This window comes from Schistocerca cancellata, chromosome 1, assembly GCF_023864275.1.
Source record: "Schistocerca cancellata isolate TAMUIC-IGC-003103 chromosome 1, iqSchCanc2.1, whole genome shotgun sequence".
Classification (NCBI taxonomy): Eukaryota; Metazoa; Arthropoda; class Insecta; order Orthoptera; family Acrididae; genus Schistocerca; species Schistocerca cancellata.
Window position 1 is genome coordinate 792,795,900 of NC_064626.1, and position 20,325 is coordinate 792,816,224.

The following is a 20,325-nucleotide window of genomic DNA, read 5'->3' on the forward strand; positions in this document are numbered from 1 at the left end:
AAATTCAATATTAAAGTTTTATTCTGAGGCCAAAAAAGAATTTACAGATGTTCTTAAGTTATACGCATAAGCAGTTACACAAAGTTTCATGAAAATCTCCGATGGTGGGTGACACAATGTGGGATGATTTGACATGGATTAACACAATAGATACATATAACAGATTTTAGCAATCAATAATATATTCTCCTTCACTATTTACAACAGTCTGCCAATGCTGGGCTAACTTTTCGATTCCACGGCTGTAGAAATCACATGGGTTCAAGATGATGTACTTGCTGAGCTATGCTCAAAGCACATTTTTATCCAGAAAGGAAATTCCTTTAAGATTGTTTGACAGAGAGCACATAAGGTGAAAATGTGGGGGTGCAAGATCAGGTAAATAGGACAGGTGTGAAATGACTTCATAATGCAACTCCTGTATAGTGTTTTCTGTCAATCTAGGAAGTTTCCCTACACGAACAACTGGGCCCTAGCTGTACAACATGAATCATTTGAGGCCACTGAAGATGTCCTGTGCTCCCACCTAAAGCCACTGAAATACACTCCTGGAAATGGAAAAAAGAACACATTGACACCGGTGTGTCAGACCCACCATACTTGCTCCGGACACTGCGAGAGGGCTGTACAAGCAATGATCACACGCACGGCACAGCGGACACACCAGGAACCGCGGTGTTGGCCGTTGAATGGCGCTAGCTACGCAGCATTTGTGCACCGCCGCCGTCAGTGTCAGCCAGTTTGCCGTGGCATACGGAGCTCCATCGCAGTCTTTAACACTGGTAGCATGCCGCGACAGCGTGGACGTGAACCGTATGTGCAGTTGACGGACTTTGAGCAAGGGCGTATAGTGGGCATGCGGGAGGCCGGGTGGACGTACCACCGAATTGCTCAACACGTGGGGCGTGAGGTCTCCACAGTACATCGATGTTGTCGCCAGTGGTCGGCGGAAGGTGCACGTGCCCGTCGACCTGGGACCGGACCGCAGCGACGCACGGATGCATGCCAAGACCGTAGGATCCTACGCAGGGCCGTAGGGGACCGCACCGCCACTTCCCAGCAAATTAGGGACACTGTTGCTCCTGGGGTATCGGCGAGGACCATTCGCAACCGTCTCCATGAAGCTGGGCTACGGTCCCGCACACCGTTAGGCCGTCTTCCGCTCACGCCCCAACATCGTGCAGCCCGCCTCCAGTGGTGTCACGACAGGCGTGAATGGAGGGACGAATGGAGACGTGTCGTCTTCAGCGATGAGAGTCGCTTCTGCCTTGGTGCCAATGATGGTTGTATGCGTGTTTGGCGCCGTGCAGGTGAGCGCCACAATCAGGACTGCATACGACCGAGGCACACAGGGCCAACACCCGGCATCATGGTGTGGGGAGCGATCTCCTACACTGGCCGTACACCACTGGTGATTGTCGAGGGGACACTGAATAGTGCACGGTACATCCAAACCGTCACCGAACCCATCGTTCTACCATTCCTAGACCGGCAAGGGAACTTGCTTTTTCAACAGGACAATGCACGTCCGCATGTATCCCGTGCCACCCAACGTGCTCTAGAAGGTGTAAGTCAACTACCCTGGCCAGCAAGATCTCCGGATCTGTCCCCCATTGAGCATGTTTGGGACTGGATGAAGCGTCGTCTCACGCGGTCTGCACGTCCAGCACGAACGCTGGTCCAACTGAGGCGCCAGGTGGAAATGGCATGGCAAGCCGTTCCACAGGACTACATCCAGCATCTCTACGATCGTCTCCATGGGAGAATAGCAGCCTGCATTGCTGCGAAAGGTGGATATACACTGTACTAGTGCCGACATTGTGCATGCTCTGTTGCCTGTGTCTATGTGCCTGTGGTTCTGTCAGTGTGATCATGTGATGTATCTGACCCCAGGAATGTGTCAATAAAGTTTCCCCTTCCTGGGACAATGAATTCACGGTATTCTTATTTCAATTTCCAGGAGTGTACTACTTTCGCAGCTAAACCCAAACAAGGCCAAAGAATCGTGCCTCCGCTTTAGCAACCACTCAGCAAGAAGAGAGCGTCATGCTATCCTTGAAGGGAAACGCCTTAACTGTAACGGTTACCCCAACTATCTAGGAGCTACATTGGACAGGACACACTCTTGCAAGGAGCACCTGACAAAGACTTCAAGCAAAATGAGGACAAGAAATTGTGTGGCACTACTTGGGGGCTCCACAGCAGATATACTCCATCCATCAGCAACTGGCCTTGTCTACTCAGTAGCAGAACACTGTGCTCCAGTATGGATTATAACCCATACACAAGCAGAACTGATGTGGCACTAAATCACACTGTAAGCTTTATCAGTGGCACAACATAATCCACCTCTACCATATAGTTGCCAACCCTAAGCCATATACCACCATCAGAGATACAACAAAAAATGCTCTCCTCAGAGAATACAACAAGGTAATTAATACCCTCTGCCCATACATAATGATACAGCTGAGCTGGGAGTGAAGAAGACTTAAATCAAGGAAACCACCACTACTCACTGCTAAAGAGATGATGACCTCCAACTTCGACATTCACAATTTCTGGAAACAGCACTGATGAGAACACTGCCCATCAAAATGCCAAAGCTTCTTGACAAATGAGAAGTCACCCGGCTTCAATCAATCACGAAAAGTGTAGACAACTTTAAACCGCATACGCACTACGGAAGAAGTGCTGATGCCCTCGACAAATTGGGAAAAATACCAACTCCACATTTCAAGTGCATTGCTGAGAAACAAACAATCTGGCATATAGTATGAAGGTTGGAACATTAATAGTGGCAACTACTTATTTACAGCTTGTACAAAATAGACACACATTTCAAAGTTTTAATGACTTTCAAAGTAGTCACCAACATTGTGTACAACCCGTTGCCAGTGATGTGGAAGTCGTAGGATACTCTTAGCAGTGCCAGTTGTAAAACTGCCTATTGGCTTCTGTCTCAGGTTCTTCGGCCGACGTTCATCTACTGATTTTTCTGACGTAGTGCCAGTTGTGTTGACAAATTTGTATCAGTTCTGAAGCGAATACTGCGAAGTGTTTAATTCACTTTAGAAATCGAGTTGAACTCACGAGGGCTTAACTCAGGAGAGTGCAGTAGGTGGTGTAGCACTTAGCAGCCCCATCAGTCAAACAAATCAGTAACAGCTTGCCCTGTACATGCTTGAGCATTGTCCTGCAAAATGATGGTCAGGTCCTGTAGAAAGTGTCATCACTTCTGTCTCTATGCTGTTCATTTTTGGAACACAACCTACGACCAGCTTAGAGACAGAAGTGATGAAACTTTCTGCAGGACATGACCATCATTTTGCAGGACAATGCTCAAGAATGTACAGTGCAAGCTGTTACTGATTTGTTTGACTGATAGGGCTGCTAAGTGCTACACCACCTACTGCACTCTCCTGACTTAAGCCCTCGGGTGTTCAACTCTATTTCTAAAGTGAATTAAACATTTCACAACATTCGCTTCAGAACTGCTACAAATTTGTTGGGCAATAGACCGTGCCGCCTGAACTGTCAACACAAATGGCACTGCTAAGAGTATCCTACGACTTCCACATCACTGGCAACGGGTTATACACAATGCTGGTGACTGCTTTGAAGGTCAGTAAAACTTTGAAACATGTATCTATTTTGTGCGAGCTGTAAATAAATAGTTGCCACTATTCAAGTTCCAACCCTTGTATAAGAATGTTCAGCTCAAGCTTACAAGAGAAGAGAAGAACCTTCATCAACTTCCTGGCTGCAACAGATGAGGCTAGTGATTATAATCAATGTCTGAATGTTAATTTGTAATTAAACTGTACATAAAGTCTACAAGATAAGCGATGTATGCCACACGATGAATAAAAGTCAGTCTTAAAAGAATGTGAGCAGGCATTATTGAGGAGTAGCATCATTTCACTCAGTCTTCCTGGTCATTGTTCTCGGATTGTGTCTGCAAGGCAACTCATCTGTTGACAATAAATGTCAGCAATGATGGTTACACCTCAGGGAAGCAATTCGGAGTACACAATTGCTGTTCCACCAGATGTGTAACATTATCTTTTGTGGATGTGCATAAATTTTTGTACAGGGAGTTGCTGCTTTGTTAGGGCTCAACTTTTCTATTCTACTCCAAACGTTAGCAGAAAGACATCACTTCTTGTCATCAGTAACAATCCATGATAGAGAAAGTCAGTGTTGCTCATGAGCCAATTGATGAGGAGCAAGCAGAGATGGCCACCCACTGATTGTGATTCTGGCTTAGAGCAAGTGGTACCCATTCACCTGATTTTTGAACCTTCCCCATGGCGCACAAATGTCGTATGTCCTTGGAATGAGCACAGTTCATCACATCTGCCAGTTATCAAGTACACTGACGTGGATCATTGTGGACTGAGACATTTAAACAATCTTCAATTCCTGAATGTCTTTCTGAACGTGGACAGTCACTATAGTTGTGTCATGAAAGATGGCAGTCGAGTTTAGGCTTGTTCTACGCACCTATGTCACACATTCACCATCAACCAAAGAGCTTTCAGTAGGGTACTGAGAACTCTGCTGTGAATGGCGTAGTTAATTTATGCATTAAACGTGATCATAGCGAGTTGTCATCGATGACTGTGGTGGAAAGTGATAAATTCTGCATAAGCAAGCGAGAAACACGATTTGCAGGACATACATTTTCTTCAAGCAACGCACATGCACATACCACAGCTCTCATTTTGAATCGTCGCCTATGCAATCTCCATCCATGCCTAGACATGCGTGGACTGCCATGCTTCATGGATCGGACTGTAACATCTGAATGATCCTCCTTAATACAAAGGAAAACTTTTCTTGCTGTGCTTTGTCCAATGGCATTATCACCGTACATGGTGCAAATATTTCTGGCTGCCTCCACTGCTGTCACCCCTCTACTGAACTCAAGTAGAAGTACATGTCGGAAAGGTTCCGATTTCTCCCTTGGCACTCCATTTTCTAGCGTTTGCAACTCCAATCAATATCTCCCAACGACAATATGTACACTCAAATAACAACAGTGAACTACAAATAAAAATTGACAATCGATAAATAAATCGACAGCAACTGGAATTCCAGCATGCAAAACAAAAACGCTACAAACTTGTGCACCAACCTAATATTTTATGGATGGCAAAATAGGCCTTCTTAGTTAATGCAGTGATAAGAGAAATTCACTGCTGATAATACATTTCAGGGAAAAATACCAAGAGTGCCAAGATTATCACAGAAGTAAAAAACCAGATTAATTATACAAAACAAATTCCAAAAGACACCCATTAATTTCTACTAGTCAAAACAATAAATTAAGTAAAATAAAGCACAGAGGAAGAAAATAAACATTTACCTCAGTTTTGCATTTTGAATTTAGAAATTCAAACTGGAACTTACTGGTACTTTACAACAGCTAACAATATTCAAAAAATAACACAAAGAATTACAGTTGTGTGTATACCCACTCATAATTAGAAATTTACTCACTATTAAATAAACGTGTCCGAGCCTGTGACATTTAATATGTTCGAAAAAGATAAGCTACAATAATGTATATGAGAAAAAATTGCACACAACACGCTACAGCCAAAACCAAGAACTAACTCTTCATAGTCTTGCCAGAAATCTTTTATAAACTTCATACAAACCTTGTGAGCACGCAAAGTTCGGCCCTCACATGCAAGGGTCACATCGCAAAAACTTTCACGCTCTAGCAGTTGGCTGAACATGACTTGCAGATTGTTGTGGTGGTACTTCCACCTCAAACAATACTGCTGTGGCAGCATTCTCTGATGTGTATTCATTTTACTTTAAAATGTTCTTGTTGCCTCCTTATCTGAAATTCTTTCACTGCTTAATAATCTGAGCAGTCAGCCAATTTGTATCCAACTGGGCCTTCCTCCTGATTCAGTGTCTTTCTTGGATATTCATGAGTTTCTTCAAGCTCTTCTATCCATGCAAAAGCAAAGAAAGAAATTTTCAAAAAATTAGTAGCAGTCAAAATATTAATGACTAAAATTTCTCTCTCTCTCTCTCTCTCTCTCTCTCTCTCTCTCTCTCTCACACACACACACACACACACACACACACACAAACACACAAAATAAAAACTAACTAAATATCACCCACCATGCCATTATGGATCCTAGCCTGAACGATACTGAGAAAAATAATCATCTGGAGGTATATGGCCCTCGACTATGTAGGTGAACATTTCAACATACATAAAATTGGAGGGAGGAGGGGGGGGGGGGGATAAATGTTCATAAACTGAGTTACCATATTTCAGTTTATGGGCCTATATCTCTCAACACTTTCACTACACAATGAGTGGTTATGTCTGCTTATTCCACTGTTTGTTTCAGAATATTACTGTATCATATTCTATAACCTCCTTCACAATTCAAGAAGGAATAGAAATATTACCAAACACTCAAAAATTTATCCATGGCAAAATAAAATTATAGTGTAAGCTGCTAAAACAAACAAATTCTGACAACATTTCACACAAATATAATTACCAAGCAATATTTGGCCATCTAATAAATAGCCTAAAGAAGGATAAAGGGAACTGATTGTTCAGCAAAGGCAGCTCATGAACAGTTGCAGAATAAAAATGTACAATTAAAGTTAAGGTATAATGTACAGGATGTCCCAGGAGGAACGGTCAATATACAGGAATGTGACAGAAACTAGCTTTCAAACCAAAAAAGGACTCTAAAATAAATACCTTATTGAACGCTCTCTACTTCCCAAGCTTAAAGGGGCATTCAAAAAGAAATGAGCAGGAGGAATAATTACATAAATCAGTACCTGTATGTCAGAAGTATTGACCCTGGCTGTTGAGACACTTGTCCCACAAGGCAGTGAATGGCTCTCTCATAAAATTCCCAGGGCTGCAGTGTTAACCAGTTCTGCAGATACAGCTGGACGTTGTCGTCCACATGAATCATTTGCCCCTCGGAGCCTTTTTAAGAGAACCAAGATGGCCCCCTTCTAATTCACTTCCTGCAGCACGGGACAACAGTGAATGCCCAGCACTACTCGCAAACCTTGACCACCCTTCGCCAAGTGATCAAATCAAAACGAGCAGGCAATCTCACCTGTGGGGTCCTTCTGCTCCACGACAATGCAAAGCCTTATACAGCCAACATGGTTGTAGCATCATTCAGAAATTCAAATGGCAGGTTCTCTGCCACCCTCCATGCAGTCTGGACCTTTCCCCCTGTGATTATGCCATTTTTGGTCGCCTTAAAAAGGCTCTGAGGGGCAAACGGTTCCCCTCGGATGCCGATGTCCAGCTGTACGTGCGGAACTGGTTAGCATAGCAGCCCCAGGAATTTTATGAGACAGCCATACACCACCCTGTGTCACATGGGACAAGTGTCTCAACAGTCAGGGTCAATACTTCACATAAAGGTACTGGTTTCTGTAATTATGCCTCCAGCTTTCTTTTTGAACACCCTTTACAGAAAGGTGGTGGCCTGTGGTCTGAATGGGGAGGAGGGGTGGGGGTGGGTGTGGGAGGGGGGAGCAACCCAGTGAACACAAGCTCTGAAATGCGTACCTCAAGACCTATAAGTTCTTGTTCATTTCTGCTACAGAAAAATATCCACTCATTGTTCTTAAGGTGTACATTTTACATCACGTTTCCTTGCCTTTTTTACTTTGAATAATCATTCCCAGAACAATGACCGTTCCTCGTGACACACACTGAATTAGTGATTTTTTGGTTATGTTTAAGTGCAACTGAATAACTCAAAACCTATACAGTTTTCCAGATGCTTTTCACCCTAATTAAGACATATTTCGGGCAGGATGGGTTTATGGTGTTTTCAGGTTGTAACGATATGATGGTAAGGTTGTGTGTGGTATGTGTACTATACTGACAAGGAAATAACAACTGAAACTTGTATTTTAAGGTGAAAAAAGAACACTTGCACGATATCAGGGCAGCAATCAACCCCACATGAAAATTGCTGCACAATTCTGACAGTGTGCAGTTATAACCTTCTGGAAGCCCAGCTTTTAAACTTTGCACGCTCTGGTTGTTGTCACGTGCTCTGCCCCTCTGCAGTCGGCTAATTCCCTGGAGCAAGAACTGTAACAACCACAGCCGACCTACTATATTTGTGGGATACTCAAGATGAGGGAAGAGTTGGAAATCTCTGCCTATTGCATTTTGAAATTTTGTTCGAGAACAGCCATGTTATTCTATGTGAAAGATCGTAAGTGATATAAGTATATAATATGTCAACTTCATGCACATATACGTTCATTTTATATGTGCCTCAAAGTTAAATTTAATAAACCTAACTAACAGAAGAAAGTAGGTTTACATTGGAACCACAAAAAGAAGTATCAACACTCGCCTAACTGAACATAAAAGGAACTGTCGACTGGGACACACGGACAAATCGGCTGTAGCGGAACATGTTTTTGAAACGGGTGACCATGAAATAAAATTTAGTGAGACGAGCATGCTGGCTAAGACATCGGATTATTATGCACGTATGTATAGAGAGGCTGTAGAGATTTTTAAACACCACAATAATAACAGGAAAGAAGAAGGCTTGAAGTTAGATAAGATATGGCGATCGACTTTGTACCAAAGATGTAACAATCTATTACCTTCGATTGAGAGTAATGACGCCAGCCAGAGATAGTTTTACTGTTGACAACACGTGACGAGTGGTGGTGCCCTCTACGCGCTCTATATAAACAGGACCTCCACGGCCTAGCAGCCAGTCGTAGACTGACATCAGATGATGTTGCCCACAGCTGGCAACGAAACATCAGGGAGAAGTATTTCTACTATTGGACCACGGCCTCTTAGCCCAGAAGTTTTAATTACTGAAGACGCCGGCCGTGAAAGCCTACACACTATGATTAGACGCCTCTACGGGGAGGATATGTCAGTTATGGTACGATGATTGGAGAGCCTACGCAAGAAGAAGGCCCAGCAGCTTTGTTCGCTCACTTTCTTGCTATGTTGTTGTGACACCGGTACAGTTCCGAAGTTTTTGAAGGTGAGAAGATTGTTTCATTCAGCGCAAGCTAGCCGTATCTATTCACGCATGTAACTGGCAATGCTACGAGAACGGATCCATCAAACACGTCGAGGACTGGCGGTAACATGCAGTCAACTATTAAATCTCCATCTATTTATTAGCAATACAATGCAGGTTTGCGATTGGAATAAGGTAGATGGGCTAACATTTAGATCCATGGAACATGGTGCAGAAGTGTCTTCTAATAGGCAGAAGAAGAAGTTTGATAATCTACAGAAGAGCAAACAGGAAACACCAGTTAAAGACAATTCTCGAACGGTTATAAATTTGTCCAGAAAAGAATTATCCAGGGAAGAAACTTCTGTTCTCTCGAAAGGAGGAAATTTTGCAACTACTCCACTGAAGATTCCAACGGAGGATATTGTAGCTAATATGTTCACCATGGTTCCTGTCAATGAAGCTCTTGCTTGCATATCTGACATTTCCTACTGATATAGTAGCTTTGTTTAGACATTGGCTTTCCACGACTTATTTTCAGTACAATAATGAGTTCTATGAACAAATTAATGGAGTGGCAATGGGTAGCCCTCTAAGTCCAGCCGTTGCTAATATTTTTATGGAATTTTTTGAACAGCAAGCACTGCAGTCAGCCAGAAAAAGGCCTTTGAAGTGGTATCGGTATGTGGACGACACTTTTGTCATATGGAATCACGGTGAAGAAGAACTGAACCGTTTTTTGAAGCATTTGAATAGCATCAATTCAAAAATACAATTCACTATGGAGACAGAAAGTAATGGACAGATTAATTTTTTGGACATCTCAGTAATTAAACGAGCAGATGGGACTCTGGCTCACAAAGTCTACAGAAAAGATACGCATACCGATCGTTATCTTCATAGGGATTCAAACCATCATCCCAGGCAGAAGAGAGGTATTATGAAGACATTGGTGGACAGGGCTAATAAAATCTGTGAGCCAGCTTATTTGCAAGAGGAACTAAACCACTTGCGAACCGCTTTCCAGAAAAATGGGTACGCTGGCAAGGAGATAGATCGAGCACTCCATCACAGAAGAAAAATGTCCGAAAACGTGCAACAACAACCACCATCGGTGGGGAAAGTTTTTCTTCCATTCACCCACAATATTACGGATCGTATCGAGAAAGTGCGGGCCAAGTTCAGAGTTGAAACAATCTTCAGACCCACCAAGAAGATTAGTGAATGCTTAAGATGGGCGAAAGATGCACGACACCCTTTAGCTACTCCTGGTGTGTATAAGATTCCGTGTAGTTGTGGGAAGGTTTACATTGGAACCACAAAAAGAAGTATCAATACTCGCCTAACTGAACATAAAAGGAACTGTCGACTGGGACACACGGACAAATCGGCTGTAGAGGAACATGTTTTTGAAACGGGTGACCATGAAATAAAATTTAGTGAGACGAGCGTGCTAGCTAAGACATCGCATTATTATGCACGTATGTATAGAGAGGCTGTAGAGATTTTTAAACACCACAATAATTTTAACAGGAAAGAAGAAGGCTTGAAGTTAGATAAGATATGGCGATCGACTTTGTACCAAAGATGTAACAATCGATTACCTTCGATTGAGAGTAATGACACCAGCCAGAGATAGTTTTACTGTTGACAACACGTGACGAGTGGTGGTGCCCTCTACGCGCTCTATATAAACAGGACCTCCACGGCCTAGCAGCTAGTCGTAGACTGACCTCAGATGATGTTGCCCGCAGCTGGCAACGAAACGTCAGGGAGAAGTATTTCTACTATTGGACCACGGCCTCTTAGCCCGGAAGTTTTAATTACTGAAGACGCCGGCCGTGAAAGCCTACACGCTATGGTAACAGAAGAAAAATTATGAAAAGAGGTTAATGACTTCTGATTTACAATTTAATCACGCCAGTCCTGCTGAAGAATACCGCATTTCACACGAATTTACTTCATTTTAACAGTGCAAGCAGTGGTTTTGGCAGAAGAATGACTTCTCCAGGACATCAGCAGGAACACATACTGAACACGGCAAAAACTCATTAACATTCAGTATGTCCCAATAAATTAAGTGAAAAGTATGTGACAAAATGTAATTTGCATTTATATGGTAATGAGAAATCCTTGGTCGATGAATGGAATCTTAGGCTTAACTAGTGACACCATCTGCTTACACATCAACAATCCCCATGTGCTTGTTGCTACCAACTCCAAACCGACAAATTCATTCTTTGTGTACCTGACACACAACATCCTTACGCATTAACCATTTCTCATTTGAAGAGAAGAAGTACAAACAATACAAACAAACCGATGGCACGGCCATGAGCACAAAAAAAACATCATCATAAGACAACTTGTTATGGACCATCTGGAGGCAACCATAGCCACCCAAATTCCCCAGCCCCCTTGTCTGGTTCTAATCCACCAATGAAATATTCATATCTAGACCATGGACCAAGAAACTATTCCCCATGCCTTTAGAGTCGCAACACCTTCTCTCCCACCCACTTCACTTGGTCCCCCTAAGCCCTTGTGCCTCTTTCCTGGATGCTGACCTATATTTCTGTGATGGTGACATCCAAATATCTGTCCATATCAAGCTCATTAACTAACAACAATACCTGCATTTTATAGTGGTCATACATTTGACACAAATAAGTCTCCCCTATATAGTCTAACCACCTGTGGATAGCACATCTAAGTGACTAGCAATTTCTTGCCTATTATATTGAACACATTACTAAGGCTTTTCGCAGACAAGCATTATCCCCCAAATCTATCCATACACATTTCCTGTGCCATATCCACATATGCCCCTAATCCTCTGATGAACTCCAGGAACCAGCTACAAAGAGTCCTCCCTTATCCCCCCTCATATCATCCTGGACTGGAACAACTTGACCATATCCTTTGCCACAGCTGTTCTTACTTACCATCATGCCCTGAAATGAGCAACATCCTACACACAATGGTGTTCCACAGCCCACCCAATACCCTACACCATTCTTATGTCACACCCACTCCCAAGCCTACTCCAGCCCACTTCCATGCTTACCCTGTCCTAAATGAGGCAGGGCCACCTTTGAGAGTGGTTATAGCATACTACAGATCTGCTGGAATTTTTACTAGCTGTTGTGCCTAAATAAATGGTTACCACAAAATTGCGGCCAACAGTGGAACTGAATGTCCAGTAATTGTACATACTGCTGAGCACAACATGTTCAATTTCAATGACTGCTTCACATCCATGCCATCTAGATCCTTCCCTCCAAAACCAGATGGGAACTGCCCCTGTAACACATTTTTGGATCCCATAATCCTCCTGGTCTTAATCTTCACCAGCCTGTCCTGCATCCAATGTCATTTCTGTCCTATGACCTGAGCCAAACCAGTTTATCTTGCAATGTCAATGGCCATCCAAGGTGGCTACATTGGTTCCTTTCAGATGACTGAAGTTAAGCATTGTTGGACATGGCCAATACTTTGGATAGGTGACCTAATGGATATGCCACATGCCATTGACAATTTTCTCTTTGCCTTTACAGCAGAAGGGACAGAGGAGTGGTGTCATTAAGTTCCTGATCACCACTCTTTGTTTCTACATCCTGAACCTTTCTGCAGTGTCTCATGAAGTGAGGGCATCCAACACTGGTGGTGGTGGTGGTGGTGGTGTTGATATGTCCACCAGATGGGCATGTTAAGCTTAGCAGGCCCTTGGTGATCTTCCAAGAGGAGTAGGCTATGAGCCAACACTGGGTCTCTCCCCCCCCCCCCCCCCCTTCCCCACGCACGCACACGCACACACACACACACACACACACACACACACACACACACACACACACACACACACACACAGCTCTCATATTTCATATAGGGTGGGTGCCTACGGGTGTGGCAGACAGGAATAACATTTCCAATTAGGCAGGTGATCCTGCCCTTCTGGATCTACCAGCCATTAGTGCATACAACTTTGCTTTGCGTTTCATCTTGTATTCACACCACCTCCTTTAGCCCTCTTCCATTATTTTATTCCCCCAGCCATACCACTGTGTACAGTTTCCAACTCCTCCTGCGTATGGCACCAGTCAAGCTGCAGTTCCAGCACAGTGTAGTCTGCTGGGACAATATAGGTGTGCAGATGTGTGTGTACAGTTCTAAAGAATAATTTGTCCTAAAGCTAGAAATGATCTCAGCATTTTTATGTGCCTATTGATGATTCAGTACTTCAACTACTCAATGAGTTGTTACCTTTCCTCCTTCAATTGCATTTATTCAGTTGCTCATGGACATAACGCAAAAAATGATTACTACATTATCACTAGCAACTGAGGTTTGGCAGATGAACAACATGTAAGATGTTAAAGCAATTTTCAATGTCAAAGTTACTTTTGGCATTACATTTAGAATTAATACAGCTGGCATAATAATCCTGATCTCTAACTATTATCCATTTACTTGGAAAATATGGTCATGAAATCAATTTTTTTCAGAATCTATGAGAAAAGGTCATGTAGTCACTAAATGGAAGAGGGGATATAGAATGACTGCTGTCAAAGTGACAAACTACTTTGCCTTCTTCAGACAGAATTAACGTATTGTACTTAATATTTTTCTCCTACTGGTAGCTTAACACCTACACCACTACAATGAGATTTATTACAGGATGACAGCTATCCACATGCCGTAAGAATAAAGGCATGTTTACAATGAATATTACAGCAGGAAATTATTGACATTGGACATGCAGAAAGAAGGAAAAGAAGGAAGATTAGGGTTTAACATCCCGTCAACAGCTTCACAGGCAGAAAGAGTTTGACAAAATTTCCATTTAGTTCAAAGAATCATAACTCTCTTTACATGTACTTAAATCCAATACATTACATTTACGAAAGAAAAAGAAATCAATTTTAACATATTACAATATTAGTGTCTAAAATATGCAGCAAGTAACTTTTAAATGTTTCAGGGTGGTACAAAGAAATGATACAAAATGGGACGAATATGTGAAATCATTGTTAGATCAGGCAAATGCAAGATTAAGTGCAGTTGTAAAGGAATCACAAGACAATAATGTGACTAGTTCTCTGCTCCAGCATGTGGAGCCCTTACCTAGTACAATCAGTTAAATTCAAAGACACTGGCAGCACAAACATCAGTGCGAAATTACAAAGAGACAGAATGGCCAGTACTTACTTTCTGGAGGCTACATTCCAGCAGTGTTATAGACACATACAGAAGTACACAAAACTGTCCTACCTTCTGAAACTACTACTTTATTCCTCACTACGGAAAAAGGGGTAATTTGGGAAACATTAGAAAGTAGGCGAGGCAGGTCACTCAGACCTCAGGATGAGAAGACTCACCTGAAGTGAGAACAAAAGGAGATTAAGATGGTCCATAATGCTTGGTAGTTTGCTTATAAAACTGTTATCAATTTTCAGCTGAGAGAGAGAGAGAGAGAGAGAGAGAGAGAGAGAGAGAGAGAGAGAGAGAGAGAGAGAGAGAGAGGGGGGGGGGGGAGAAAGTTGCCCAAAAACAAATTTGCTCTCAGGGTGAGTTATTTTTGAATCTTGTATCACAGAAGGAATGCCCTAATCCACACTGAGTTATTTTTGAATCTTGTATCACAGAAGGAATGCCCTAATCCACACTTGCATTAACTACTATTTGAAACAGCATCTTTTCCTCATCATAGTATGAAGGCTTTCATGACCGGATGACATATCTTCTGGTAAACCATCTGGGATGTAAGGTCGTGGCCAATGAAACTCTTCAGCTCCTAACATTTCGTCCAGCGCAGCTCTGGACAAAATGTTAGGAGCTGAAGAGTTTCATAGACCACGACCTTACATCCCGGAAGGTTTACTAAAAGCATATTTTTCTCCAAACAGGATTGCCAACAGTTTTTAGATGTGAAAATGCATATTTCAAAACAATATTACTGATTTAAAGGGGAAATATCTAATATTAAAATGCCCAATTAAGATCATAACTGACTGTTTACAAATAAGAAGAAATAATTTCTTTAACTTTTACACTAACATCTGTCAAAAGCAACATGCTTCATACTTATTTTATCTTTATTTCACCAAGAGAAATAGCAATTCCTGAAAACCTTTCTTCTGGGAGTCTTTGATTAGCTTCAGAGGTCAGATTATTAGGTGATATAAGTTATTCCTCTTCTTGCTGTCGTTTTTGTTTAAATATTTTTCTACATGACAAAATCTTCTTTTTCTCCACAGCAAGTTTTTGTTGCTTGTCTTCCTCCTGAGTTGTTCTTTTTTTCCTCTTCATATTTTTGTTTTTGCTTTTCCTCCTCCTCTTCCTCCTCCTCCTAGGTAGAGCCAGTATTTTTTTGTATGCACACTGCACCAAAGAAAGCAGCTCTTCGTAAGTACTTTTTCTGGATTGTCATACAATTTCTTTTTACTTTTTACCGTCATAACATTGGCAGTTTTTTCTGAGTGTGATGTGCAGTTCTCTGTAAGACATCTTTTTACACAGAAAAATCTCCTTTCAACCTCAGCCCTCCCAGGCGACATGCCTAAAGCTGCTTTCACCTCAGAACATAGTAAAAGTGACTTCTAACAAAAAAAAAAAAAGAAAGTATAAGAAAAAAAGTAACTACAAGTAACAAAAGTGATTTATTGATAGCACGGCTGCAGAATTTCAAACTTCCTTTTAGTTTCTTCTCCTGAAGGTTTGCATCGCCCAGTCAAATTTCTCATGCAAATCAATACTTTAGAGCATAGATAAAATATAGGATTCTTTAAAGTAACAACTGTATCATGTCTGGCTGAAACTAATTATGCAAAAACTTTTACATTGCCTTTAATCAGTCTTAACAAAATAAAAAATGAGATGTGCAGTAGCTCCACTTTTCCCACCAAAAACATTGGACACCACATCTGACTCAAGGATTTGCTTCACAGTGTTGAGATTTTTCGAAACAAAGGTGTGAATAGTCAGGTAGAAGATTTTTGATGCTATCTTTATAACAAAATAATTGACTGGCAGTCGCTTACTTGCGACGATACATGATTTGCTTAGTTGCACTGCTTGTACACCAGAGTTTCTTCAGAATCAGTGTCCTTGTACAAATCAGTAAAGTGATTTAAGTACATTTCTTCCTGTTAAAATCTCACATTGATGAAGCATGCTAGCTTTTGATTCAGCATTGGAAGCTCTCAAATCCATCAAAAGTGTGTAGTCCTTTTAAATGATGCTACAGGCAAGAATTTGGAAAACCCAATTTCCCGGTCATGTTTGTTTCAATAAACAATTAACATTTATATCAAATTGTCTAGTAACACTCATTTTAGTTTACCACATACCAGTGCAAAGCCTGCTGACCTCTTCATTAAAATTCAACACTCAAGTCTTCATTCCATGAGAAAGAACTTTGCCCTGTTTTTTCCTCAGTGCTGCTACTGCACCATTTTCAAATTCAACTTTGTAGTTATTTTAACAAGAGTTTAAATACCACCCTGATTTTTTTTTGCAGACAAATTCCTTGGTGCCAATGTGAGAATACGAAGTTTTTGGCATGAGCAGAAGTGTGTATTTTTTTCCTTTCTAGTCTGCCAACAGCAGAGTATAATCAGAATGTTTCATATACTCATTTTTAGCTGAACCTGCAGACCACTGTAACTCAACTGGATGAAAGCCAACCAACAGATGCCACTTGGCTACTTATTAAGCTTTGAGTCTCATTAACTTTGCACTTGATGTAGTCTTTTAAATCGTGTTTAACCCTCTGATTGTTAAGAGGACAAGCCCCAAGAGAACTCTAACTTATTGCACCCTCTACTCTGCACATATTCATCAGATGAAAGCAAAGACAAAACAGCAATAAATTTGTTACAAATTTCCACAGCGCAAATTTGCTTTTGGATTACTCCAAGGAAAACACATCTGAGGAAATTTGATATCTGTAGAGAACCAGATGCTCTCACAAATAGATCACGCACCCCTTCCAAGATACCAAGGCCCAAAACATTCACTCACTCTGGCATAATCCTCACACCTGTCTCTCTCAAAAACTATGAACCGAAAAGTGACAAAACGTACAGGTTTTATAAATAATCTAACAGGATATACTATCACAAAAGGAGAGGTTTCTAAACCAAATGCGATAAGAGATCAAGCTATTTTCAACATGGGAGAATTTTTGTCAAGACAAATGTTACTGACAACTTCTGTGTGCCAAAGAAATAGTTTGGGAAATGACAAAGCTTACATAATGTGCACAATGCAGACCATTCAACTACATTGCCATGTTCTTTTGCATTATCACAATTACTCATTGAATTACAACACCTTGAAGATGGTTAAAATTTTTAAAATGTCGCAGTAAAATCTGCACTCCTTCCACTTAAAAGACCTCTACTCAAAAAGTATTAAAATTTATAAATCTCCACTGTGATCAAATACCAAACCTGCATGTCAAATTTCAACAAAAGAAGTGATGTGGACCCCTAGATTACTTGACAACAAATCACCCCTAGACTAATGGCATTTTTTGCTATTAATTTCTCACAAATATCTTGAATGCAAATGTGTGACACAAAAAATCTCATTGGCTGGTATCACCCCCCCCCCCCCCCACAAATTTTAACAATACATCTCATTGACTGGTATCAACCCCCCCCCCCCCCCCCCCCCGAATTTTATTAGTGCACTTTCAGGAAACATTATACTCATCCAAAAAAATTAATGATAATACCACAACAAAGTAAAATATTAAAGACTATGGACTGAAGTACAAATATTACAAAACCACATTAAACTTAAATAAAAATTGGATAAATGTATTTAAAGTATCCTCTGAAGATCAAGTGGTTAAAATTAGTTTCAAAAGGCATTTTCTTTTCCACATATTAATATAAGATTAGTTTCCTTGTAAAAAGAGAAGTGGTGTTTAACATTGTCCTAAACAGATCCCATACCTTTGAGAATGTTATAGTGAGATAGCGTCCCTTGCGATTGTGGCGACTAGACTGATCTGTAGCGCTGTCTGAGGTCTAAATTAGGTCGGAAGGTGACAGGAAAAAATGTGTGTAGGAGAGGGGGAACCTGTAACTCTTACCCCTCCTGATACTATCTTGCCAGCAAACACACTGCATCCCGTTAACAAGTTGTTAACTGTTGTAGTCGCACCACAGCCATTACATGCTAAAGGGCAGATGAGAAAGCCATTGGTTAAGGGACAGTATCATACATGGATGAAAGGTGGTATTACCTCATTTTAACTTTGCTACCATGAGGACGTACGCAATTGCTACATGGTTAATTAAACTGCTCTCTTGGCAATAATATAATAAATACAATACATCCCAAGGTACAGTTCCGCACTGTCGCCTGATAAACAAAGTAAGAGCCTATGGAATATCAGACCAGCTGTGTGGCTGGATTGAAGAGTTTTTAGCAAACATAACACAGCATGTTGTTATCAATGGAGAGACGTCTACAGACGTTAAAGTAACCTCTGGCGTGCCACATGGGAGTGTTATGGGACCATTGCTTTTCACAATATATATAAATGACCTAGTAGATAGTGTTGGGAGTTCCATAAGGCTTTTCGCAGATGATGCTGTAGTATACAGAGAAGTTGCAGCATTAGAAAATTGCAGCAAAATGCAGGAAGATCTGCAGCGGATAGGCACTTGGTGCAGGGAGTTGCAACTGACCCTTAACATAGACAAATGTAATGTATTGCGAATACATAGAAAGAAGAATCCTTTATTGTATGATTATATGATAGCGGAACAAACACTGGTAGCAGTTACTTCTGTAAAATATCTGGGAGTATGCATACGGAACGATTTGAATGGGAATGATCATATAAAATTAATTGTTGGTAAGGTGGGTGCCAGGTTGAGATTCATTGGGAGAGTCCTTAGAAAATGTAGTCCATCAACAAAGGAGGTGGCTTACAAAACACTCGTTTGACCTATACTTGAGTATTGCTCATCAGTGTGGGATCCGTACCAGATCGGGTTGACGGAGGAGATAGAGAAGATCCAAAGAAGAGTGGCGCGTTTCGTCACAGGGTTATTTGGTAACCGTGATAGCGTTACGGAGATATTTAACAAACTCAAGTGGCAGACTCTGCAAGAGAGGCGCTCTGCATTGCGGTGTAGCTTGCTCGCCAGGTTTCGAGAGGGTGCGTTTCTGGATGAGGTATCAACTATATTGCTTCCCCCTACTTATACCTCCCGAGGAGATCACGAATGTAAAATTAGAGAGATTAGAGCACGCACGGAGGCTTTCAGACAGTCGTCCTTCCTGCGAACCATACGCGACTGGAACAGGAAAGGGAGGTAATGACAGTGGCACGTAAAGTGCCCTCCGCCACGCACCGTTGGGTGGCTTGCGGAGTATAAATGTAGATGTAGATATAATGATATGGCCAGTCTTCTAGACAACGCGAATCACTGATGTATTCTTTGGACAGTGACATCATGTGTTTCATAGCTGGCATCAGCAATATCTTCATATGTTGTTTGTGTTCTTTAATAATGTGTGATTTAATTATTTTGAGTAGTTGCTTAGATTATGTTTTATACTAGACACATCTAGGTCTACTACAGATTGCAATTACACTAAAGGATACAGTACTGTCATTCTGCTTTCCACTCTTTCTTAATGATGTGGCAACAGACTAATGTGTGGTGCCGCCTAGGGTCTGAGTTAGGTTGAAGTGACAGTTCAAATTTGTGATGTTTCAAGGCACTGGTCTTTCCTGAGTCACTTATCTCCACCATATTAATGATGCCACAGGTCTTTTGGCATGGTATCGGATTATTTACTAATTGTGATATGGTTCACATGCCGAACATGGATACACACATCTATCTGTCTTTCTCTATGAAATAGAAGGTACACAGATATGCAGACATACTATACATACATCGCTACAAACATTTCAGACATTTTCTGACCACCCTGTATATATATATATATATATATATACACATATATCTTTATGTCAGTGCAACAGGTGAAGTCACCCCACAAGATAAAACAGTATATTATATGAGGCTTTATCCCACGTACAAACATCTTGAACGAACAATTAAGTAAATATAGTGGCCATTCCTACCGCACAATCTCAATCCCAAAGCAACTTGTTTGGGATGCTCTCCAGAGGCATGTTGCTCGTCAATCTTCCCCTACACACCCTTGCCATGCTGAGTGCATCTTTGCAAAAAGAACATAATTAACTTCTTGTGGAGTTAACAAACACTTACCAGCAGCCTTAAAAATTGCTTTGCATGTTTTA

At 41.4% G+C, this 20,325-nt stretch overlaps 1 protein-coding gene across 8 annotated transcripts in view; it reads right to left on the minus strand.

Moving 5' to 3' along the window:
- LOC126187649 (longitudinals lacking protein, isoforms H/M/V-like) overlaps positions 1-20,325 on the minus strand; it is a 166,523-nt gene that overhangs the window by 141,919 nt on the left and 4,279 nt on the right. For 7 of the 8 annotated variants that reach the window (XM_049928861.1, XM_049928870.1, XM_049928913.1 and 4 more), the window contains one exon: positions 5,667-5,967. In XM_049928861.1, coding sequence (XP_049784818.1) covers positions 5,667-5,822 — 156 coding nt within the window. In that variant the 5' untranslated portion in view covers positions 5,823-5,967. The remainder of the gene's footprint in view (positions 1-5,666; positions 5,968-20,325) is intronic. The other variant, XM_049928888.1, reaches the window with a different exon arrangement.